We start from the raw sequence: 26584 nt of genomic DNA, 5'->3' as shown, positions 1-26584 counted from the left end.
GCAAGAAAGAAAGAAAGAAAAGAAAGAAAGGAAGGAAGGAAGGAAGGAAGGAAGGAAGGAAGAAAGAAAGGAAGAAAGAAAGAGAGAGAGAAAGAAAGAAAGAAATAAAGAAAGAAAGATGCTCATCAGTTAATTTTGTACAACATTCCTTGTAGTAGATTTTACACTAAGAAAGACAAAAAGCATGGAGTCAAGGTTCTGTGAACACTAGTATATTGTATTGGAACTGCATTGGTTAGTAATAAGTTATACTCATTCTTTCCAGCCTAATCAGCTGTTGGAATTTAATTAGCAGTAATATATTATTGTCAAAGTAATTAAAACCTTGCCTTGATTAAAAAACAGAACTGTTTAATTAACACAAAAAGGTTTGGCTAGCCTCAACTTTCTGCTTAGGAAAAAAAAATGCAAAGGTCTCAGCAGATCTGTTCTATCTTCCCCATTAGGCTTGAAGGTCCGGGAGGTGTTTATCAATGTCACCAGGCAGCAGGTGGAGGATTTCCATGGACCAGAGGACTATTGGTGCCAGTGTGTTGCATGGAGCCACCTGGGGACCTCCAAGAGCAGGAAGGCCTCTGTGCGCATAGCCTGTGAGTACATTCTAGGTGACAATCTTTCCCTCTGGGTAAAAAATGCAATTGAAAATAAAGCTGTAGGAACTGGGCAGTCAAGCACCAAGTTGATTATACTTGTTACTATGCAGAAAGAACACAGTTTTAGTCCCTACTGCCTACCTCCAAGGGGGAAGCTTCACCAGCAGTGACATGGTGCTACAGGTGTCTCCTCTCTGTGTCTTTAGCTCCTCCTCCCCTGTCAATTTCTCTCAGTCCTACCAAACAAAAAAAAAAAAAAGGAAAAAATGACTGCTGCCTGGAGCAGTGGAAATAAAAAAAGGAAGGAGGGAAGGAAAGAAAGAAGGGAGGGGGAGGGAGAGAGGGTGACTGAGGGTGACTGGGTAGTGTATTTGGTTGAGTGCACACATTACAGTGCACAAGGACTTGGGTCAACCTTCAGTCCCCGCCTGCAGGAGCAAAGCTTTAGGTGAAGCTGAGCTGCAGGTGTCTCTCTTGCTCACTCCCTCTCAATTCCTCCTTCCACTTTCAATTTCTGTGTTCTGTTAAGTACATAGAAGTATAAATATAAAAAAATAAATAATGAAAGAGAAAAGTTTATTTTAAAAATGGGAAGCAAAGAAGGGCAGTAGGGGTGCTTTGGACATACCAGATACTTCCAAAGAAGATTGATTCAGAGGACAGCAAGAAACCATCAGAACTGCCTCTATCTTCACTAAATTGACTGTTTTTGAAATTATATGTTAAATGTCTGACAATTTCTTCTAGAATACAATCAGCAAATCAGCTTGACTAAGAGATTTTCCCCAAATTGTCAGAATGCAGGTGTCTCAACAATGCCAGGAAAAGCAGCTCCTGTAAGAAAGGAACATACGAAAGTGGATTCTGCTGTTCATCATCAATGACAACATTCAAAGGGCACTGGTGGGAAAAAATTGAACAGTGACTGTTTACTTTCCAGCAAATCTGCATAAAAATAAGACATCAAATGTGTTCAGGGATTTTTATGGCCTACTATTCAATCTCATCTTCTGAATTTTAAAACAAGAAAATGGGGTTTAAAACTGCATTTGTTTGACCCAAGTAGGAGTAAAAATAGGTAGGTAGATAGACAGACAGACAGACAGGAAGGATATGTGGGGGGATTGCTTTTCAGGCAAGTGCAAGATATCTGTCAGATTTCATAACTGTTTTTATAATGTCAATCATATTTATAAGCACACAAACTTTCTTTCTCTGCCTTTAACATGTCTTCATTGCCTCCTCCCATTATTTTACTCTAATGGGTCCTCATAAAACTTCTTTGTGTCTCCAGGAGTGTAAACATCCCTCTAGAAATAAATAGAGATGGTTATTGTTGTTTTATTCAAATTCTGTCTTTTGAAAGTGCTATAAAGAGTATGAGACAAGTGGGATTTATTTGAGGACTCAGGGAATTCTTCATTGCGGATGTCTGTGGTTGGGGGATTAGGAATATCAGTGAATTACTATTGGCAGAGATATTCACATTCATTGTGAAACTAAATCTCTCTCTTAAAATACACATTTCACCTTCATTATAACTGTCAATTTGGGAGGTCCGTTCCTGGTTGTTGGCTGGGCCTTAGTAGGCCAAGGAGAATAGATCCTGTGTAAGCTGTGACCTTCATCTAAGGGCTCTCTGTAAATATTTTTGTTTTACATTTAACACAGGAGCCTGCGTAACCTCTGAGTCCCTGGCAGTTTGAGCTCACAGTCCATGCTTACAGCCGGGAATATTATAAGCTTCACTGATTTCAGGACCAGTCTTCCTCGAGTGATAGAGGAGGCTGATCTAGGCACCCTTCAGAGAGTGAGACAGTCCTTAACATTGCTACTTTTAGAGAGGGTAAGGTCCTTGACAAGCCCACAAAATGTCTTACAATAATATTCCTAATGGAAGTGACCGGTGAAGGTAGACAAAGGGATCTAATATACAACTCTTGGCTCATATTGTCTATGGAGGAATACAAAGATTCCCTGACTAGAGTCCCAGATGATGGGGTGGCCTGGTATTGATGAAAAAAAAAAAGAAAGAAAGAAAGAAAGAGAAAAAGAAAAAGAAAAAGAAAACATCAATAAGTGAGCCAGTCACTATCCTTTATCCAGCTTCTGACTACAGCTTAGACTTTCTCCCAGCTGTTAAAGCATTGAGTTTTATTTGTTGTATTCAATCTGCTATTAGTTTTATGGGGTCTGCCCTTAAGCTATGGAAGGAATAGATTTAGGATTTTTTTATGTGTATACATATATAATTTTTTTTATTATTTTTTTTATTTAAGAAAGGATTAATTAACAAAACCATAGGGTAGGAGGGGTACAACTCCACACAATTCCCACCACCCAATCTACATATCCCACTCCCTCCCCTGATAGCTTTCCCATTCTCCATCCCTCTGGGAGCATGGACCCAGGGTCATTGTGGGTTGCAGAAGGTAGAAGGTCTGGCTTCTGTAATTGCTTCCCCGCTGAACATGGGCGTTGACTGGTCGGTCCATACTCCCAGTCTGCCTCTCTCTTTCCCTAGTAGGGTGGGTCTCTGGGGAAGCGGAGCTCCAGGACACATTGGTGGGGTCTTCAGTCCAGTGAAGCCTGGCCTGCATCCTGATGGCATCTGGAAACTGGTGATTGAAAAGAGAGTTAACATACAAAGCCAAACAAATTGTTGAGCAATCATGGACCCAAAGCTTGGAATAGTGGAGAGGAAGTGTTACTGAGCTGACTTAATATCATAGTGCTTTAGTAGTTCCTCTTTTTTATTTTTTTAAAATATTTATTTATTTACGTATTCCCTTTTGTTGACCTTGTTGTTTTATTGTTGTAGTTATTATTGTTGTTGTTGTTGTTGTTGGATAGGACAGAGAGAAATGGAGAGGGGAGGGGAAGACAGACAACTGCAGACCTGCTTCACCACCTGTGAAGTGACTCCCCTGCAGGTGGGGAGCCAGAGGCTTGATCGGGATCCTTACACTGGTCCTTGCACTTTGTGCCACCTGTGCTTAACTAGCTGCACTACCGCCCAACTCCCCTCTTTTTTTTAAAATTTGTCTTTATTTATTGGATAGAGACAGCCAGAAATTGAAAGGGGAATGGAAGATAGATAGATAGATAGATAGATAGATAGATAGATAGAGAGAGAGACCTGCAGCCCTGCTTCACCACTTGTGAAACTTTCTCCCTGCAGGTGGGGACCAGGGGCTCAAACCTGGATCCTTGTGCATTGTAACACGTGCACTCAACCAGCTGTGCCATACCCAACCCCACATTTATAGGTTCTCTATAGATTATGGACTGTGGGCATGTTAAAAATCCGTTCTAAGCCACCCTTAGGTTTCCAACTCCTTCAGAGATGAGAGGATCAAAGAATGTTAAAAGTAGAAGAAACTGGAGGCTGGGAAATAGTTCTCCTGGTAGGATGCACACATTGCCATGTGTAAGAAACCAGGTTCAAGTCCCTAGCTACTACATCTGTCAGGAAGTACTTTCATGAGCAATAAAGACAGGGTATGATCCCTCTTTCTCTCTCTTCTCATTCCATCTATCTAAGAGAGACAGAAGAGGGACACCTCTGAGAACAAAGACATTGCATGGACATTTTTTATTATTAGTGATTTAATAATGATTGACAATATTGTGGGATAAGGGGGATACAATTCAATACAGTTCCCACCACTAGAGTTACATATCCCATGCCCTCCATTGGAAGCTTCTCTATTCTTTATCCCTCTGGGAGTATGGACCAAAAATCTTTATGATGGTGCAGAAAATGGCTGGGCTGGCTTCTGTAATTTCGTCTCTGTTTCCAGAGGGATAAAGAATAGGAAAGCTATCAGGGGAGGGGATGACATACAGAGTTCTGGTGGTGGGAATTGTGTGGAGTTGTACCCCTCTTATCCTATGGTTTTTGTCAGTTTCCATTTAATAAATAAAATTATTTAAAAAGATATGAAAAAGAACAAATTGTTTAATAATCAAGGACCTAAGATAAAAATATAGCAGATAAGACTTGGGGTCTTCATGTTGGAAGAAGCTAGAAAGCCTACTTTAGGTATATTGTATGGAATCATTTAACGAATCTTGTGGAAGAAAAATGAAGGTTACTTTCCAGTCCCTTCCCACCTCTTTAGGACTCACAAAGTCATTTAGTGGTAACAATTTTATAAATCTTCTTAGGAGTTAAAATTTCTTTTTTTCCATTCTTGAATATTTTATGTTTGTATATATGTGATAAATATATGCTTTGCAATCAAGAAAGGGGATGGGATACAGAGTTCTGGTGGTGGGAATTGTGTGAAGTTGTACCCCTCTTATCCTATGGTTTTGTCAGTGTTTCCTTTATATATATAAAAAATAAATTTAAAAAATATGCAGAATATACAGAGGGGCAGTTATTCTCTGCATCAGTCCAATGACAAAACCACTGTAAAGACAGCAGTAAAGATAACAGTCCACGCCCCCCTCAAGCAGTCTGGCCCCTCCCTAGAGCCCCACATTCCAGAATGATTCTGCCAGCCCCAGGGGGCTAATGACACCTCAAATAGAGGTAGTGGGGGTGCTGCCTAGATATAAACCAGACACTGGATTTCAAAAACATCATATAAGAAGAACATAGACTACTGCATTAATACATGCAGGGAGGGCTAGTGAGATGGCTCATCTGGGAGGGACCCCCGCTTTGCCATATTGTGATGAGAGTTCGAGCACCCACAGAATAGAGGAAATTTTCAGTTTTGTGGTGTCTTGTCTCTTTCTGTTGATCTGAACAACTTGGTAGAGAACAGCGAAGCTCCAGTGATGATGTGTGTGTGTAATTAGGAATTCTGATATATTGGATTAAATATATATATAATTAAGATAAAAATATATATACTTTAACCTTATTAGTACTATAACTTAAACAGTATTATAAACACCTATATTATACAATTAATATAATCTACAAAATATTTACTGCATATTTTAATTTTCTCCAATGTAGCAAGTGACATTCTTTCTTTTAATTTATTTAAAATTATGTAAGTCAAGACATGACTTGTCATTAAATATTACATTTGACTTGAGGACCAGTGTACATTAAAATGTAAATTGAAATTTAACTATGTTTAATGGCATCAAAAGTGGAAGGGAAAATTGCCTTTAGGACCTTGTTTGGGATTCTTTTGATTTACTTGTTGAGAAACAGACACTTCTTACATTTTTTTAACTTTCATGTTTTGTTGAAATAAGAGATTTCTTGCTGCTATTTGCAAGCACCTCCCAGCAAATAACACATTGCACATGAGGATAGTCTTTATTCCCGATAAATGAAAAACCAAATTGGGTATAATTGTCACTATGTTTCTTCCTCTTAAGATTGGTTTTTGAAGTACTAAAGACATCTTAATGTGCTAAATAAGGATTTTGATAGATGAATGTAGCTTATGAGTCTGATGACAATTGTCTTGAGGGGACTTAGCAAAATTAGTATCATTTTTATATTATTCATTAAATTTTTGTAGTTCAACATCAGAGCTCCTTATGCTTCCTGCATTTAGCTAATGATCTGTTAGAGTTTTAACTGTTTCAAAACCAAAGTGGGCAAAACCTTCCTGGCAGCTGGACCATTCAGAGGAGGGAGTTACTGACTGGAATGTTTTGCCATTTTTGTGTCAACCAATCTCAGGGGTTGTTGGGGGGGGGGGGGTGGAGAAGGACAAGGAATCTTGCTCTAAAGATATCAATATATCACTTAGAGATCTTCCTTCCCTCCTTCTTTCCTTTCTTTCTTTCTCTCATTATTTTTAACCATGGTTACCACCAGGATTCTGTACCTATGTGACTCCACTGTCCTTGGTAGCCATTGTTTAATATATGATGAAAAAGAAAGAACGGAAGGAAGGAAGGAAGGAAGGAAGGAAGGAAGGAAGGAAGGAAGGAAGGAAGGAGGGAAGAGAGGGAGGTAGATAGGAAGGAAGGAGGGAAAGGAGAGGCAGGTCATACTGTTCTATTGTTTGTGAACCTTCCCGATGCAGGTGGAGACCAGGAGCTTGAACCAGTGTGCTCATATATGGTAATGGGTATGATTTGCCAGGTGAGCACTATCTAGTCCCAATGTCATTTAATTTTAAAGGAAATAACTAGAGCTAGAGAGAGCTCACTTGGTATGGTGTCTTCATTCCTATGTGTAGATGCAGGTGTGAACCCCATACCACATGGGAAGTGCTGTGTCAATAGAGGAAGCTTCAATGCTGAGGCACCACTCTTTCTATCTGGATGAAAAAAAGTGACCAAGACCAGTGATATTATGTGAGGTTCCAGTTACAACACCCCCCTCCACAGTGAAAAGAAAAGAAAAGAAAAGAAAAGAAAAGAAAAGAAAAGAAAAGAAAAGAAAAATGTGAAACTTGGGGAGCCAGGCAGTGGCGCCAGCAGGTTAAGCTCATATGGCACGAAGCAGAAGGACCAGCATAAAGATCTCAGTTAAAGCCCTGGCTCCCCAGCTGCAGGGGGAGTCACTTCACAAGCAGTGAAGCAGGTCTATAGGTGTCTATCTTTAGCTCCCCTATCTGTATTCCTCTCCTCTCCCAGTTTCTTTCTGTCCTATCCAACAACAAAGACAGCAATAACAACAACAATAATAACAACAACAACGATGATGAGCAACAAGGACAATAAAAGGGGAAAAATGAGAAACTTGTATAGCCGTGTTTATTTTATTTATTTATGTAGGGGACTGAAAAGAGAATATTTGCAGTGTCATTTAAATAGGCAGATCCTTAGCTTGATAATAAGTTCAAATCTTGCAAGAAAGATCACAGAAGTTTGTTTATGGTTAATCAAAGGATTCTGCAAATGGGTAAACTTGGTGCATCTTGCTCAGAAAGTATATTTCAGACTTTAACCAATAACATAGAATTCTACTAAAATGCAGATGATTTGATTAAAGTGATTCCTTAAATTCAGCCAACATCTGAGGCTCAGTGCTTCTTAGAAGTAGCTCCTGGATGATGGGTTATTCCTACATAATACTGATGCTCCCTGTAGATATGTGGATCCTGCTTTGATAAGTCACATCCTAGAAAACCTTTGTGAACCCTAAGTTGGGACACGTTGACGCAATCCACTCATCCAACTGATTTTTAGATAGATTAGGTGATGAGCAAAGGTCAACCTATGAACAGCAAACATGGAGCAAACTGGTATATCTTCTCATCCTATTGTTAAAACCAAGTTGACAGTTTTCTGTTATGGGACAGTTTGAAAATCATAATAGAGAGAAAATGGCATGAGAATGAAATATTTTCTTGAGGAGAGCAGGGAATGTGAATGTTTCTCATTTTCTTGAGTAAAAAGAAAAATTCACCAGGATTATTGCTGGGTCTTGGTGTTTCCAGGACAAACCCACCACTCTTCTTTCTCTTTTTTCTTTCTTTGATAGCAGCAGAGAGAAATTGAGAGAAATAGAGCTGCCTGCAACATTGCTTCACTATTCATGAAGCTTCTTCTCCCTCATACTGATGGGGACCTAGTATGTGAACCTGTGTCTTCACACATGGTAGTGTGCACTCTACCCAGTGCACTACAGTCTGACCCATGTTTTTTTTTTTCTGTAAATTGAGTCATTCCTCATGATCAAGTTAATCCATAATGTGATCTATACAGTGTATGTAAATGACCTGGCAAACACATGCACATAAAATACACATTGTATATTTGCATACACATATGTATAAGCTTATATATATGCTTAATGCAGTGTTCATATATGTATATGTGTGTGAATATAAACTAGTACACACATATACATATATATTGTTACCTTAGTGGCCAAAATTCAGTATGGCCTTTATGAGGAGCCAAGTACTTGTCATTTTAAATTATTGTATTTTCCTTGATAATTTCACACTATGTCAAGAAATATTGGCTGTTCATCCAACTGCCTGAGGCTGGAGATAGCTGAGGTCCTATTTCAAAAGTGATTTTATAAAGGTAAAAATAAATAAATAAATACAGCCAACCCACATTTGCCCCTATCCCTCAAGTTGGCAAAAAATCATCTCTAGGAAATGACTCCCAAAGGCCTTTTCTGGTTTGTCTGATTCAGTGAAGCTGGAAGTTGACAGGCCACTGTGACATCTGTTACTTCTGCTGCTGGACAGTTGTCAAAACTAGGGATATTCAATTATTCGTAGTTGTTTATTTTCATGGGTGAACAGTTGGCAGCTGATCCATTACTTTTATTTCCCATTTTTCTCCTCCTCCCTCATCTGCTTAGAAAATGTTTTGCTGATATCATTAACCCTTGGTTGGTCAAATCTTTTCTGATATTAGACCTTATTTCCACTAGAATTGTGTTAGGGGAACTAGAAATTCATTCTCCTACTGTATGTGGTATAGTACGTTGACTGTGTGGAATAAGCACAGCAAGAAAGCTCTGTTTTGATGGCTTAAAAAAAAACCTATAAAACATACATCTGAATATAAATTATATAACTGCTTATTTGAGATACTACTAAAATACCTCCACACGAATGCCAAAATTCTAAAAGCTATAAATCTCCCTACCTAGTTTTAGAGACTCATTTTAAAGAAAATATTGCCTCACTTTCCTTTTTTGTGAGGAGAGATGTAGCATCTTTCTGAAAGCTATAGCAGAGAGACATCCAGTAAACCCTCCATTATGGACCTCAGCTTTCTCTCTTTGATTAACAATTTTGCCTGTTAAAGGTTATCAGTAACCACTTTCTGACTGCAGAATTGAATGTAAAAATAAATAGCGTGGGCACATCTGCCTGATGTTCCAATTCAGTTTCAACCTATATTTCTAGCCACATCTCAAAAATATCCATTCAAATGTTTTAGGTTCCAATTGAACAACACAGTTCAGATTCTGGACATAGTGCTACACTTTCTACCTCTTTAATGTGTCCACTCCCTTTCTTTTCTCTGGATATTCTCAATAGCCAATAGCCTATCCTGCATACTATCTCCTGGATGAAACCTGGTTCAGCAAATCTCTCAGTACTTCTTGACCTCAGCCACCTTACTTACCCCTGAGCCATTGGAAAAGACACCCTCTGACATCTCCAGCTTCAGTACAATAACCAGCTCTGAGTTCTTTACTTGTGTTTGGTACTTCTCCGATGATATTTATTATCTTTTCACCAGATTCACAGTTATCCTAAAGCTGTTTGTGGATTTATTTGTTGTATTAGACTGTCACCTGTTTTAAGATTCTGCTATGGTTTCCCTTATCATCTTGGCCCACAAACCTAGTACAGCACATAATATGTAACCTTTGTACTATGAGTATTTATTTACTCAGTTTGAAAAGTCTGCCTGTTAATTCTAGGGATGGTTCCATGAGAGGACATTTTTTTAAACATTTTTTATGCTGGGGCACCAACGTGACATTTTGTTGTTGTTGTCAATAAGGCTACATTTCTCTAGGACATTTTTCCAGGTAGAAAGAAGGTCAGAATAAGAAAGGGAAAGACACCACATCATCCAAGCTTCCTTCAATGTAGTGGGGCCAGGTTCCAACTTGGGTTATGCACATAGCAAAGCAGGCTCATTACCAATGAGCTATTTTGCCTGTCCATCCTGCAATACTCCTACTTATTTTTACTATAGTGAAGAAATGGTCAGTAGATATTAGGATTAGGTAAATCATCACAGCCATGTGTCTCTGTGATGTACAATATATCACCCTGAAAGTGTCAGAGGTTGCCAAACATACCTGCACTCTTTCCTCCCTTTTCAAAACTGTGAATTTATTCACAGTCAATGGAAAATATGTTAATAACTATCATACGACTCTGTGAAACTATAGTGGAGTGATTCTGTACACACACTGTCAACCATCAGTGGCAGTAAAGGTGATAGTTCTAGATATTACTTCATATACATAATGGCTATTTAAAAATAAACTAGTAGCCTAGAAAGGGTAGGAGGCAAGTCATGGAATCCTTGGATTCCTACCTAGATACCATGGGTCTAGACCTCTAATAGATCCCCTTCTTTACTTACCATCAATGGTCATCCCATCAGGAATGTCCTCATTAGTCTTTTCGTGGGCTTCTCCAGGACATTACCCTTACTACAAACTAGCAACAATAAAGATTGCTCCATTCTCCAAAGGCAGACTGGATCAATGTAGTCTATCACTGGAAGAGCATTGGTCCTGCAATGTGTGCAGCCTAGAATGTTTCCAGCTGTGACCATAGACTGTGTGATCAGACAGACTTGGACCCAGAGGTCATACAGGCTCCTATGTTAAATATAGGTCCTGGGAAAGATTAATGTGGTATTTAGTTTAATATATATATCCTTTCCCCCCAAATTTGGGAGCCACTCTTTGTCCTAACCTACTTTTCAAGTTCTATTCTGCACCATAACATCATCCTCCTGACAATATTTCTAGTCCACTTTTATGCTGGATATCAAGCTCAAGCAAAGCTAAAGTTCTGAAACCCTGGTTTTTGCACATCACTGAGAGAGAAGTAGTTATAGAGAGCTTCCAAGGAAGTCAGGGGCTGTTTCACTTATCGGAGAGGGAACATGTAAAAGAAAGAGTAACCATGGGATAATTTCTCACATACACAGAATATAGAGACTTGAAACATATAAACTTGGAAAAGACATATTTATATAGTAAACCAATAACTATGATCTTGGGAAAACTATGGTAGTTATTGCTGAGGAAGGGGAGAATTCAAAACTTTGGTCTTGGCAGTGGTGTGAAATTACACCCTTATTATGTTATAACCTTGTATATCACTAATTAAAAATCACAAATTAAAATAATAATAATAATAATAATAATAATAATAAGGAGTGGCATACTTGATTCAGCATTCACATTACAGTGTTAAAAGACCCAGGTCCAAGCTCCTGATCCCTACCTGCAGGGAAAAAGCTTCATGAGTGGTGAAGGAGGGCTACAGGTGTCTCTTTGTCTCTCTCTATCTCCACCTCTCCTCTCAATTTCTCTGTCCCTATCCAATAATAAAAAGGGGGGGCTGACTCTATCTTTGTTACTCATGGATCTGAAATTTGGGGTTTTGAAACTCAGTTATATTCTATATTATATCTCATTTTGTCCATATAAAAAGGTCAAAACAACTGGCCAGAATGTGACCCCAAGACTTGGGTGGTTTGAATCTCAGAAAGAATCAAAGCCTTATAACTCTTCTGGAGAGAAAAAAACAACAACAACAACTTGGTTTTATACTGATTATAAAAATGAGTGCAGAAATATATGTATGCTGGTAGGAGGGGGAGCTCATTGAGGAATGTAGAATAAGTATGGAAGGAATAATGGAAATGGAAAATCAGTATATAGCATCTATTATAATATTAACAATTCAGGCAAGTAGCTTAGATGCTAAAAATAGTGAATGTAAGCTTCAGAGATAACAAGATATTTATACAATCTCAAGTTATCATTCCATGAGATATTTATGAACTAAAAGTCACAGAAATCAGTGACTTTGTATGAAAAATTCTCCCATATTCTGCCTTCATTGATTGACATTGAACATCAGTAGTGGGCCTAATCAACAGTACATGTCTCCTGATATGATGGATTGAAGAGACTGCATCATTTTAGTCATCGGCCTTCCAAAAATACTCATCTGTATTTAATCACAGGGAAGCATTTAACAAACCTTATTTGAGAAATGTTTTACATATTTGTTCATTTTTAACTTCACACATGTCTTAAAAAGTCAGCCACATATGTGACATATTGTAGTGTTCTGGGGATATAAAAGCCACAGGACAGGGGCTGGCTGGTGTTGCACATAAAGTGTGCACACTACAATACACAAGGACCCAGGTTCAAGCTCTTGATCCCTATCTTCAGGGATTTTGCTAATGGTGTAGCAGGTTTGTTGGTGTATGTATCTCACTCTCTCTCCCTCTCTATCTTCCCCTTCTTCTCTATTTCTGGCTATCTCTAACCAATAAATAAATAAAGATCATTAAACATTTTTTTAGAAAGACACATGATAGATGGGCCAAATCTTTCTGAAGCATCTGGTTATATTTCCCTTGATAGCAGTAAAAATAGACATGTCTATAGAGTGTAGTACAGTACAAAATTTTCTTTTTTTATTGTAAATCTTTTTATATTTATTTTCCCTTTTGCTGCCCTTGCTTTTTTTTTTTTTATGTTGTCATTGTTGGACAGGTCAGAGAGAAATGGAGAGAGGAGGGGAAGACAGAGAGGGAGACAGAAAGAGAGACATCTGCAGACCTGCTTCACTGCCTGTGAAACGGCTGGGTTTACATTGGAGACTTTAGTAGTCATCACCAAGACTGGGGATATTCCTCCACTCGTGCTGACGGCTGTATCTTAGCCGACTGGGCTTCAGCGAATGACCTCTCCCTATTATACGATCCCAAACAGCCAGGCTCTTTTCACAGTGCTAGATGGAATAAAGACTCGTCACCCTACCTGTGCTGGATTAGCACAGTCAACGGCCAAGCCTTTCTCGCTATGAGACAAGTTCTCAAGATCTTCCCGCACAGTCATCACCGCCCAGCTATCATCCACATTGGTCTCCAGCTCCCACTGATTCTGTGCTCGGAGAAACTAAGATGGAACTTTCGGAAAGCAAACTGGCGTCTGTTCAGTGATCTTACCAACAAATCTATTCCTGCAATTCCAATTAACTCTATCCCCCCTGAAGATTCCTACAGGCGCTTCCGCCAAGCCATCTTCAAAGCAGCTTCCCAAGCCATTCCTCGTGGGAGACGTGCTAACTATATACCTTGTCTTGATGCTGAATGCAAGCAACTACTAAAGCACTATGATGAGTCGGGCGACCCAGATGTGGCTGACAATCTCATTGCCTCCCTGGATGCAGCACGCCAAGCCCTCTGGCAACAACTCACGGAAAGTCTGAACTTCACCCACTCAAGTAGGAAGGCCTGGAAGCTTCTTCACAGACTGGGTGCTGGTAGCCAACCCCCGCCCGTCTCCCATCCTCCCGTATCTCCAAACTCAGTGGCCAGTCACCTAACTCAAGTTGGACGTGCTAAGATCGACCCAGTCTGGAAAAGAGAAATTTCCCATGAGTGGTCATCTCACTTCAGGTTATCTTGTCCATCTCCAAAAATCTCTCCCTTTACACTGTCTGAACTGGAAGATGCTTTGAAGAGGGTTAAACCGGGAACAGCTGCTGGCTATGATAACATCACCCCAGAACTCATTCTTAACCTGGGTCCCGCGGCAAAGAAGTGGTTCACTTCATTCCTGTCCCACATCTTGGAATCTGAGTCTATGCCCAAAGTTTGGCGTCGTGCGAAGATTATAGCGGTTTTGAAACCAAAGAAAGACCCAACACTGGCCACCAGCTATAGACCAATTTCTCTCCTCTCCGTGTGTTACAAACTCCTTGAGAGGCTGCTTCTGTCATGTATTTCTCATCTTACAGAGAAATTCCTATCACCTGCCCAGGCTGGTTTCCGCCCAGGAAGATCTACCTGCGAACAAGCCCTGGCCCTCTCAACTTACATTGAAAATGGATTCCAGAAGAATTTAAAGATGGGTGCTGTCTTTGTTGATCTCACAGCAGCCTATGACACGGTCTGGCACCGTGGTCTCCTAGTCAAGATCTCAAGATGCCTGCCTCCATGGGTGGCCAACACTATATCGTTTCTTCTCCAAAACAGAAGATTCCAGGTGCATCTGGGTGACAAGTCTAGCAGATGGAGACTTGTCTCAAGTGGCCTCCCCCAGGGCTCTGTTCTGGCTCCTACGCTATTTAATATTTACATCAATGACCTCCCAGAAACTTCTTCAAGGAAGTTCATCTACACCGATGACATCTGTTGTGCAACTCAGGCATCCAAGTTCGACATCCTCGAGGAAACACTCACGAAAGACATGTCTCTGATATCTGATTACTGTAAGAAATGGCAACTAATCCCTAGCACTGCAAAAACGGTATCATCTGTTTTCCATCTACACCATGCCTCGGCCTCGCGTGAGCTTAATGTGCAGCTTGGCGATACGAGAATCCGGCATGAAGCCCAGCCAGTCTATCTTGGCGTTACTCTCGATCGTACTCTGTCATTTCACAAACATCTCATAAAAACTGCAGCAAAGACGGGCGCGAGGAATAACATCATTGCAAGACTGGCCAGCTCCTCATGGGGCGCGAGTGCTTCCACACTACGATCATCATCTCTGGCATTATGCTATTCCACTGCAGAATACTGTGCCCCAGTATGGTTCCGTAGCCCCCATGTCCACTTGGTCGATTCCAAATTATATTCCTCCATGAGGATAATTTCTGGAACCATCCGTTCCACCCGGGTTCCATGGTTGCCCGTTCTTAGCAACATCGCCCCGCCAGATATTCGTCGGGATGCGGCATCATCTAAGTTCATTTCCCATGTCTACACTCGACCGGACCTGCCAATATTCGTGGATATCTTCGCCCACCCTGTTCAACGCTTGACGTCTCGTCATCCAATCTGGTCCCCTATGCCTACACTGAACTTCTCTGTTCCAGACTCTTGGAAACAGAGTTGGCAGTCAGCTGAGGTAAAGAACAAACACCTCATCACAGACCCCTGCAAGCGTCAACCGGGCTTTGACCTAGCACGTTATGATTGGGCTCTCCTCAATCGCTACCGAACAGGCCATGGCCCGTGCACCGCTATGTTCCATCGCTGGGGAGCCAGAGACGACCCGAACTGCCCCTGCGGCTACAGACCCACATAGTCAACGACTGCCACCTCTCCAGATTCAAAGGAGGTCTCGAAACTTTACATCAGGCTCAACCTGATGCTGTTGACTGGCTACGGAAGAAGGGCAAACGCTAGAAGAAGAAGAACTGCCTGTGAAGCAACCCCCCTGCAGGTGGGGAGTCGGGGGCTAGAACCTGGATCCTTATGCCACCTGCGCTTAACCCACTGTGCTACCACCTGACTACCCACAAGATTTCTTAAGGTGTGAAGATTCACTTTGAATCCTCAAAGTCATTTTGAGCATGTAAAATCTGTTCAATCACCCTCCATAAATTCCCTGGACAGATTTATTTTTCTCTGCCACTAGGGGCTCTTTAGTACAAAATGCTCCCATTTTGTACTAAATACTGTGAACTTAAAGTGACTATGCTTCTACTCACTCAGATTGATTTATATGGAATTAATACAAAAGTGCTATCTATCTTGAGGAGCACATCTACCTGCCTTTAAGATGGAGGTGGTGGTAGAAAAGTTACTAGATAGAAGCATATTCTACTATAGATGATAAAAACATTTTCCAAAATTTTTTTTCATCCTATTTACATTGCAGATCATTATAGTATCAATATGATTTACAGAAATATGGCATCCCCCCATCTTAAATTATATTTATAAAAAGAAAACACTGACAAAACCATAGGATAAGAGGGATACACCTCCACACAATTCCCACCACCAGAACTCTGTGTCCCAGCCCATCCCATCCCATCCCCGGGTAGCTTTCATTTTCTTTAACACTCCAGGAGTATGGACCCAAGCTCATTGTGGGATGCAGAAGGTGGAAGGTCTAGCTTCTGTAATTGCTTCCCTGCTGAACCTGGGCATTGACAGGTCTATAGATACTCCCAGCCAGCCTCTCTCTTTCCCTAGTGGGGCGGGGTTCTGGGGAATCAGAGCTCCAGGACACATTGGTGGGCTTGTCTGTCCAGGAAAGTCTGGTTGGCATCATGGTAGCATCTGGAACTTGGTGGCTGAAAAGAGAGTTAATATATAAATCCAAACAAGTTGTTGACTAATCATGAACTTAAAGGCTGGAATAGTGCAGTGAAGAGTTGGGGGGCCCTCTGTTTTGTAGATAGATAGTAGGCATATTTTAGTTATAGTCCAAAGGGCCTGTGGCTATACTAGGTTTTTATTGTTGTTTGTTTGTTTTTTATTTCCTGAGTCTGAAATCTGATATGCAAGTGGATCCAAGTTATTGTCTAGGGAAATGATGTCATGGTTGGAAAAAGGACCAGAAAGAAAGCTGGATCAGCATGCGAGTAGCTCCCAAATATATTATTGACTGTACACCCCACCGATTTGATCTGATCTGGGGCCCATGTTCAGCTTAGGAGCCTATGTGACCTCTGCATCCATGTAGATCTGAGCTCACATTCTGTGGTCATCAGTAGGAACTTCCATGCTGCCCCAATATCAGGACCCATCTTCCTCAGGTGTAGCATAGAGTATGTTGTCCAGCCTCCCTTTGGAGAATGGAACATTCTCTACCATTGTTGATCCATGTTGAGGGCAAGGTCCTATGGGGACCCACAAAGAGGTCTGTTTTGTTATTCCTGATAGAGATGACCAGTAGCAATGGAGAGAGGGATTTATTTGAGGTGTAAGCCCATCATGTCTGTTTGGGAATCTCAGGGCTCCCTGAATAGGACCCCAAATGATGGAGTGGCCTAATAGTGACTAAAAAGTCATCCTTAGTCTGTCAGTCTCTTGCCCTTATTCAGCTTTTGCAGTCCTTGCTTTGATAAGATTAGCTTTGGAGCAAGTGAGGGAAGTGTAATAGGAAGTAGGTGAGGAGGGGTATCTAAGTCTAAGTAGACACTATTTCATTATGAACTTTATACTGATTCACTGCAGACTTTTATAATGGGGCCCAAAGTATTAAATGGAGAAAGGAAACTGTCTTCAATAAACGGTTCTCAGAAAATAGGGTTGAGGCAAGCAGAAGAATGAAATTGAACTACTTTATCTCACCAGAAGCAAAAATCAACTCCAAATGGATCAAAGACCTTGATGTTAGACCAGAAACTATCAAATACTTAGAGGAAAACATTGGTGGAACACTTTCCTACCTAAACCTCAAGGACATCTTTGATGAAACAAACCCAATTACAAGGAGGACTAAAACAGAAACAAATTAGTGGCAGTACATCAAATTGAAAAGCGTCTGCACAGCCAAAGAAACTATCACACAAACAAAGAGACCCCTCAAAGAATGGGAGAAGATCTTCATATGCCATACATCAGACAAGAGACTAATAACCAAAATATACAAAGAGCTCAGCAACAAAAAAGCAAGTGACCCCATCCAAAACTGGGCAGAGGATATAAACAGAACATTCTTGAAGAAAAGATCCAAAAGGCTAACAACACATGAAAAATTGCTCCAGGTCACTGATTGCCAGAGAAATGCAAATAAAAACAACATTGAGATACCACTTCACCCCTGTGAAAATGGCATACATCAAAAAGGACAATAGCAACAAATGCTAGAGAGGCTTTGGTGACAAAGGAACCCTTCTGCACTGCTGGTGGAAATGTAAATTGATCCAACCTCTGTGTAGAGCAGTCTGGAGAACTCTCACAAAGCTAGACATGGACCTTCCATATGACCCAGGAATTCCTCTCCTGGGGTTATATCCCAAGGACTCCATAACACCCAACCAAAAAGATATGTGTACACCTATGTTCATAGAAGCACAATTCGTAATAGCTAAAACCTGGAAGCAACCTGGGTGCCAAACAATAGATGAGTGGTTGAGAAAGCCATGGTATATATACACAATGGAATACTACGCAGCTATTAAGAACAATGAACCCACCTTCACTGACCCATCTTGGCTGGAGCTAGAAGGAATTATTTTAAGTGTGCTAAGTCAGAAAGGCATCCCCCTTTTAAAAATCTCGCAGCTTAACTCAGTCTGCCATTGTATGACCCTGTGCTTCCTCTTCAACCTCATTACTTGCTGTCTATCCGATATACCCATCTGTGTATATAACAAGCATCTAAAATTCACTGTACTATATCTCAAAGGGAACTGTTGCATTTATAACACTCACATTGCTGAAAACTCATGCATCTCCCCCAGGCTTTCTTAGTTTATGGTGACTCCTTAGATGCTCATGACAAGTCCTAAGAATCTTCCTTGTCTATGTCTTTTAGCCCAATTTCATGCAGCAGCAACTACTGTTATATCTGGAATTTGTCTGTTTCTCTTTTATTCCTCTACTGTGATAATCTTCTCACTCTTCCCATTCTTTCCATTCTGAAGCCAATTCTCTAAACAACAGCCCAAATGACTACTTTAAAAAAAAATTGGTCTTCATTCTAGTGTAGAGCATTATATTCTCACCAAAAGTTTAGATTCTATTCAATGGATACAGATAGTAGCTCACAGGCTAGAGTGCACACACTATCATGTGGGAGGGAGGACCCAGATTCAAGTCCCTGATCCCCACCTTCAGGGGGGAAGCTTCTTGAGCAGTGGAATAATGCTGCAGATATACACCCCTTTTCTATAACCCTCCATCACACCCCTGTCAAAAAGAAAGAAAAAAGGGGGTGGGGAAATGGCTACCAGGAGGATTAGAGTTTAGTCACCAAGTCCCAGTGATAACACTGGTTGAAAAAATATATTTCAGGGGCCAGGCAGTGGATCTGGGTTCATAACCCATCCCATCCCCCTTCTGTAGGGGAAATCTTCATAAGTGGTGAAATAGATTTGCAGGTGTTTATCTTTCTCCCTCTCTATCTCCCCCTCCTCTCTCAATTTCTCTTTGTTGTAGCCAATAAAATGGGGGAGGGCAGGAAAGGCCACCAGGAATAGTGAATTCATGGTGCTGGCACTGAGTCCCAGTGATAACCCTGGAAGCAAAAGAAGAAATAAATGAAATAAAAAGAAAGCAAATTTATATTTTAAAAGATCAAAGTATCCTCTTGTCTACCCACTTCCCTCTTCCTCTCTGATACACACCACTCTGTTCTCTGAACGTAAGCTTATATGTCTGTTGTGCTTATTTTCTTTGTTTATCTTTCCCTTATGAGTGAAATCATAAAGCATTCCTTAACTGAGCTCTTCCTCTGACTCAACAAACTGTTGATGTTGGCTACTTGAAAATGAACTAACCCCAGGACAGCAAGATAGCCTACCTGGAATAGTGCCTGCTTTGCCACTTGTGTGAGCCAGGTTCAAAATGGCCCCAACCTCACTAGGCGCTGTGGTGTCTTTATTTATCTCCCAAAGATTTGTTTTCTCTTTTTTCCTATATTAAAACATATGAATGAAGTGTTGAAGTCCTAGCAGTGATGAAAAGAAGAGGGAAGTGAGGGAGGAGGGAAGCCCTGTTACTTTCTTCTCTTATAAGGAATGCTTCCCCAGCACTTTTCCAGCCAAAGTGAATTGTTTCTGCCTCAAATAAAAGTATAATTTTTATTTCAGAGACTTCCACTATTCTATACCTTGAAAGCATCCTCCAGACTTTTGAGTAGTTGTTTCTCACTCGCCAGTTTTAATTTCATCTTTGCTAATTGTTGTGTATCTTTAGAAGTATTACTAAAATATATGGATTCTGCTTTCAAAAAGATGAGCAACTTTTGGCTAAAGTGATTTTTTTAGGTACAGAGTGATAAAAAGAATGAAAAAAAGTGGAAGAAACCACCGCATGGAAGTTTCCTTAAGTGTGCTGGTAGCCGGGCTCAAACGTGGGTCTCAAACATGGCAAAGAAGGACACTATCCAAGTGAGCTATTTTCCCAACCCTGAGGTATATTTTTAACTCTCTATTCCAGCACACTTAATTTATGATCAAACAAAATACTGTTTACCTTCTATCCACTTGGGTTCAGTATGGGGCCAAACAGGAAGCAGTGGGTACTGGATGTTTGGTGATTTGTTCCAGTGTTGACATGCTCAGTCACTGATCACAGTTTATCCTTTTTGACCTTCTCTGTCACAGAGAGACTTTGGGGTGTGGGGTGTTTAAAAAGTTGACAGTGCAGGTTCAGGAATATCTTTTTATTTTTCTTGCTTCTGGGCTAGCCTTTTTAAAAAATATATTTTCTTCATCCTTTTTCTTTTTTTTTTTTTTCATCTTACTATAGTACTAGTACTGAATTATAATGAGATGTTTAGTATTGAAAACTTTAAGGTCGTTTTGAAGTTATTTCTTTTAAACTTGTCACTTGTCCATATCCCTTTAATTTTTTTCAGAGAGGGCTGGAAGGAAAGTAAAAAATTATTTTTCAAGTCTATATTCTTAAAACTTTGTCCCATGTACCTTGGAGTCTGTTTTACATTTGTATGTTTGTCAGGATGCTAAATTATCGATGAACTATAATGCTACTTGTAGGAATGTGGGGTTTAAGAACCATTATTTATCACAATTAAAAATTTTTTGGGAAAAAAATTCTCATTGCTTCAGTGACTGTTCTTCACACACCCACACATCACCCTGAATATTCCCATTACTACTACTAGTATAACTGGAATGATACTCTCCAACATATAGAATGTGAAATGTGCTTCCATTGTTTTCAGCAGAAAATCATGTCGTGCTACAAAATGTGACTTAAATTGATCTAATACCTTTAAAAAAGAAACATAAAGAGGGTTTTTTTAAATTTATTTTTTATTTAAGAAAGGATAAATTAACAAAACAGTAGGGTAGGAGGGGTACAGCTTCACACAATTCCCACCACCCAATTTCCATATCCCATCCCCTCCCCTGATAGCTTTCCAGTTCTCTGTTCCTCTGGGAGCATGGACCCAAGGTCATTGTGGGTTGCAGAAGGTGGAAGGTCTGGCTTCTGTAATTGCTTCCCCGCTGAACATGGGCGTTGACTGGTTGGTCCAGACTCCCAATCTGCCTCTCTTTCCCTAGTAGGGTGGGTCTCTGGGGAAGCAGAGCTCCAGGACACATTGGTGGGGTCTTCAGTCCAGGGAAGCCTGGCCGGCATCCTGATGGCATCTGGAACCTGGTGGCCAAACAAATTGTTGAGCAATCATGGACCCAAAGCTTGGAATAGTGGAGTGGAAGTGTTGGGGGGAGTACTCAGTGCAAACCCTAGTGTACTTCTGTGTTGGATAGTATGCCACCTCCCCCTGGCTTCTGCTTAACCATATGCCTATATAGGGATTTACTGATCCAAAGCTTTGGTCTATTTACATAAATCACTTTTACATAAAGCACTCCAGGGCATTGGTGGTTCAGTGATAGGATTCTCGCCTGCTCCACCCCCTCCTTGTCACACCCTGATCCCTTCTTTGTCACACCCTGATTTTCACCAGTCACTTTTCTCTCCACCCTCTCTATATCACATCCTGTTTCCACCCTACTTGGAGAGTATAAAAACAGCTGCTCTTCTGATTAAAGACACTTGGAAATTGCTTTCTGGCTCCGAGAGTTCCAGAGTGTATCTCCTGCGGAAGTTGGTGCAGCACGAGTTCCTGATCCCTCTCCCACACAGCAGCCTAGATCAGCTCCAGTTGAGTTCTCTCCAACCCAGAGAGCACTAGCTCGGGAAGAAGTACCCTCAGGCTATCCCGGCATCTGGCGCCCGGAACAGGGACCCGTAAGCAGCAGATTTACAAGAAGACATCTTAGATAAGTACACACCTTTTGGGTATCTGCAATATTGTGTTAAGGCACTGTGATTTTTTTCTTTCTTATTGTTTTCCTGAGATCTCTCCACCATGGAAAATCTTTTCCAAATCCTGCATTCTTTTTCCAGTATACAATTTTTATATATCTGGGACATTTTTCTTCGGGCTTCACCTTATATCCTGTTGATCATCATAGCAGCTTTTAAGGGATATATAGGGCAACCTCTCAAAAGGCTTAAGGACCTAGAGGCTGAGGTCCAAGAGATAAAGGAAGTAATCATAGAACTTAACCAGCACCTTAAAAACAAGAAGAAGCAAAGGCCTGTCGTGATCTTGACCCACCCTAATTCCTCTGCATCTTGCCCTGAGGCCCATATTTTGGCATCTTGCCCTGAGGCCCCTATTTTGGCAGACACGTGTCCGAATTCTCCTTTGGACTCCACAGCCACTTCTTCGGCCACCCCCATTTTGGCAGAAACGTGTCCGGAACCTCCTGCTGCCTCCACGGCTGCTTTTTCACCCACCCCTGTTTTGATAGACACATGTCCGAATTCTCCTGTAGCCTCCAAAACCACTTCTTCGGCCACTTGTCCAGAAGCTTCCACTTTGATGACTCCTCCTACCGCTACACACTTATCAGAGCAAGTCCACACATTTCCGGTCAATGTTGCCCCCAATAGACAAAAACCTCAGGCCTGGTATCCATATTCCGCCACAGACCTGAAGGAACTACGCCAGGCTATCAAAGATGACGGTGTTCATGTCCCATGGACCAGGTCCATTTTACAAGGCCTGCTTCAGAACCTTAATACCCCTCAAGATTGGAGAGATGTGACTCGTGCTACGCTCCCAGGCCCCCTCTTCCTGCAATGGGAGGCATTCTTTCGCGACGAATGTTTACAACAATCGCGGAAAAATATTCAAAATCAGCCAGAGGGATCAGGAACTCGTGCTGCACCAACTTCCGCAGGAGATACACTCTGGAACTCTCGGAGCCAGAAAGCAATTTCCAAGTGTCTTTAATCAGAAGAGCAGCTGTTTTTATACTCTCCAAGTAGGGTGGAAACAGGATGTGATATAGAGAGGGTGGAGAGAAAAGTGACTGGTGAAAATCAGGGTGTGACAAAGAAGGGATCAGGGTGTGACAAGGAGGGGGTGGAGCAGGCGAGAATCCTATCACTGAACCACCAATGCCCTGGAGTGCTTTATGTAAAAGTGATTTATGTAAATAGACCAAAGCTTTGGATCAGTAAATCCCTATATAGGCATATGGTTAAGCAGAAGCCAGGGGGAGGTGGCATACTATCCAACACTTCTGCTTTCAGGTAGATATTTTGCACTAGTTTATGTATATGTGTGAACATATACTCTTTCTCACAGAACCTGGTGTATATCTAGGTTTTGGGACTTTGTTAGAAAGTGATCCACCTGGGATGGAATTAGAGAATGTTATGAAAGGAAAGGTCTCACCCGAGTAATGAAGCTGAAGGGTTGTCATTCCACACCTGAAGTCTCTGGACACAGTCTGAGCTGAAGCATGTTGAGGTGGCAATCGTTGCGTTGATTAGGTTGCGATCGGCAGATGCAATATTTTGCTGGGGCTCTATGCCAGCACTGCAAATCCACTACTTTTAGCAGTCATATTTTTTTCATTTTTTAAAATAAGACAAAAGAGAAATTGAGACGGGAGGGAGAGATAGAAAGGGGAAGAGATACCATACCTGCTTTCTTCTTCTTCTAGCATTTGCCCTTCTTCTGTAGCCAGTCAACAGCATCAGGTTGAGCCTGATGTCTGCTTGTTGCTGGCTTTGAAAGTGACTGCGATCCATGTGGATTCAGTCGGCTAGGAAGGATCGTCAGTTTCCCCAATAAATGGGTACTTACGGGATGCACCACGAGAAGGTCAATCCAATGCATCCCCATACCTGCTTTGAAGCTTGTAAAGTGTCCCCCCTGCAGGTGGGGAGCCAGGGTCCCAAACCCAGCTCCTTGCACGTGTCCCTGTGCTTAGTACCATGGGCACTTAACTATGTGCACCACCACCTGGCCTCCAGAGAATTCTATATTTTCCACCTAGTAATTTTTCCTTTTGAGAGTTACTAGTTAGGTCAAACTTTAGTTGTCTTTTATTTATTGACACAGCCAAATCAATATAATCAATAATATGTACCACCTAGGCAAGTTAGTGCCATATGAGTACACTTAATCTGAGAGAGAGACTTTCTCATGAAGGATTAAAGCAATTATGTACTTGTGAATTCTTGCTTTTCTGACCATGATCTGATACTGAGAGAGACTCTGCAATTGCTAAATTGCAACCTGAAGGGAAAGACATAGAAAATGAAGTATGTTGTGTTGACACTGAGATAGCAGAACCTCAGAGTAAATTGGTTAGGAGAAATAGAAGTGAAAGAGTAAGCATCTATGCTAAAAGATCCATGTACTGACTCATGTTAACAAAATCCAATGGTGTTCATTGTCCCCTCATTTGGTCAAGTTACAGGCTCTTTAGGCCTGCTTATCTTGTGATCACTTGCTCTTGTCTTTCAAGCCTTTGATGTCTTGGATTCTTATCATTCCTGGACTCAAAATTGAAATTCTTATCTTTCTGTTTTTCAGTAAATCTTCAATTTCTGATTAAATTTGAAAGAATTTACTGGTGGGTGTGTTCTTGTAAACAAAAGAAGCCAAATATAATTGAATGTGTACTGAGTCAGGAATGGCTCTGTTGAGAACAGGTTAAATTAGTTCTCAAAGCATTTAGTAAAACTACAGCTGTTTCTACCCACCATAATGTGTCCCTACTGCTGGATCCTGCCTTCACAACACCACTGTTGCTTGACAAACGATGCTGCTTGTTATGAAAGAGATAATGAAACACAGTGCTTGTTATAAAACGATTTATTGATAGCACCAATTTACCGAAAAGAGGGACTGCCAAATGTAGAGCATCTAACATAGGCCCCAAGTTATCCCATGCCCCTGAGAAATAATCTTGAGGGTCTTCTGCATGACAGGATTCCTGACTCTACCCCATAGCATCTCTGTCCACATGAGCATTGCTGGCACCAACACTGGGTCAAACATGCATGGAAAGGATTCAAATATTACCACAGCTGTCCCTCTTTGAATGTGCCTAAAAGATTTACTTAGAGTGACTTAAAGTTGCAAAATTCAGAGATCTTAGGAAAGTAAAGTCAGTTTCATGTGCCTGGCATATGGGAACCTACACTGGAATTATTTTTCAGTGTCAGAGATCCCTTAGGGAAATATGGTGAAGATTCCCCACTGAATTGAAAGGAGTCTAGGTATCAAAAGACTCACAGTGGGTCAAAAAATTCACAGAATTCATTGATCTCAGTAAGGTAGAGGGTTTAATCCAGCATATATAATGTGCCAAATACAAAGAGGCTGTATCCAAAGAAAGAATTGACCTGACAAGAAGCCTTTTATATACTTCTTTTGGGAACTGAAGTTAGTAGCTTATCAGCTCATAACCCAATAGGGTTGGAGGCTTAAGGCAGAATCAAAAGGGGGCACAAGGCCTTGACTTTCATTTCAGTGGCATCCGTCTCCATTTGAACCAGACCTTTTGTTACAACAAATGTTCTCTATTTGGCCAAGTTACAAATTCTTTTTATGTATGACAAATGTGGTTTGTTGTTCCTTCTGAAAGATATGGCTGGGGGAGATTCAGATCTGATTTGAATACCAGCGTAGTTGGCCACTAATGGGACATTGTACCATCCTCCTGCATTCTTAACAAATGACTCTTTTTTAAAAAAAAGATGAGTATGATTTTTCACTGGCTGATTTAGTTTGAATGAGTAAATTATTTTTATTTCATCGCATTAACTGCCAGAACATTGAATGAGCCAATAACTCCGTAGTGTTGCTGAGCTGCAACGAACTATTATTTGGAATTGAATTTTTATTGATTTTCTTGTGCTACAATGACTTTTCTAACATAGTAGCATGAAAGGAAAATGAGAAAAAGGCCAAATAGGGCATAGGGTGAGGAAAAGGAGGCTGCTGCTTCCCATGACCTAGCCCCAAATAGTCTACTTATTGGCAGGTGCAGCTGACTCTCGATGATCCTATTGCTGATTATATGATGCACAGGTTAGCCAGCTACCTGGCTTCCTCACCTCTCCCTCCAGATGCCTTCTGCTACCTTTGTTTCTATTCATTTGGAGCCTTTTTGACATTCTTTTGGCAAACTAAACAGGGCAAAGGGGTGACACCAGAGCTGAAGTAGACAGGGTAATACTACAAATTGGTCAGTACTGATTCTTGTTAGAATCATTCAAACATATATAAGAGTGGATAAATGTGACTTTAGCATCATGAGAGTACAGTTCTCTACTCATAGTTTTCTTTTCTTAGCTATCTTAATTTTGGACCAAGTTGTATATTAGTTCATGATGAGATGAATTATAATAGAATGGGAACTCAGGTTCATTTATTCAACACTTTTCCAGTCTTAGAATTTTCTTTGTGGAAATGGGATTTTGATTATTGACAAATTAACTATAAATTAATATTACGATACCTAGATTGTTGTTTACTATCTTTCAACTGTAGTAAATTGTTTCAGAAACTTGTCTACTTCATTTCCCTCTCAGCAAATAATTATGAAGTGTCTAGTCTA

General features: G+C 40.8%; 1 protein-coding gene across 6 annotated transcripts in view; it reads left to right on the top strand.

Moving 5' to 3' along the window:
* UNC5D (unc-5 netrin receptor D) overlaps positions 1–26584 on the top strand; it is a 704674-nt gene that overhangs the window by 417827 nt on the left and 260263 nt on the right. For all 6 annotated transcript variants that reach the window (XM_060182795.1, XM_060182801.1, XM_060182791.1 and 3 more), the window contains exon 3: positions 447–590. In XM_060182795.1, the coding sequence (XP_060038778.1) occupies positions 447–590 (144 nt within the window). The remainder of the gene's footprint in view (positions 1–446; positions 591–26584) is intronic.

Source organism: Erinaceus europaeus, chromosome 2 (assembly GCF_950295315.1).
Source record: "Erinaceus europaeus chromosome 2, mEriEur2.1, whole genome shotgun sequence".
Lineage (NCBI taxonomy): Eukaryota > Metazoa > Chordata > Mammalia > Eulipotyphla > Erinaceidae > Erinaceus > Erinaceus europaeus.
Note: the sequence above shows the minus strand (reverse complement) of the source record. Positions and strands in the feature narration are given on the sequence as shown.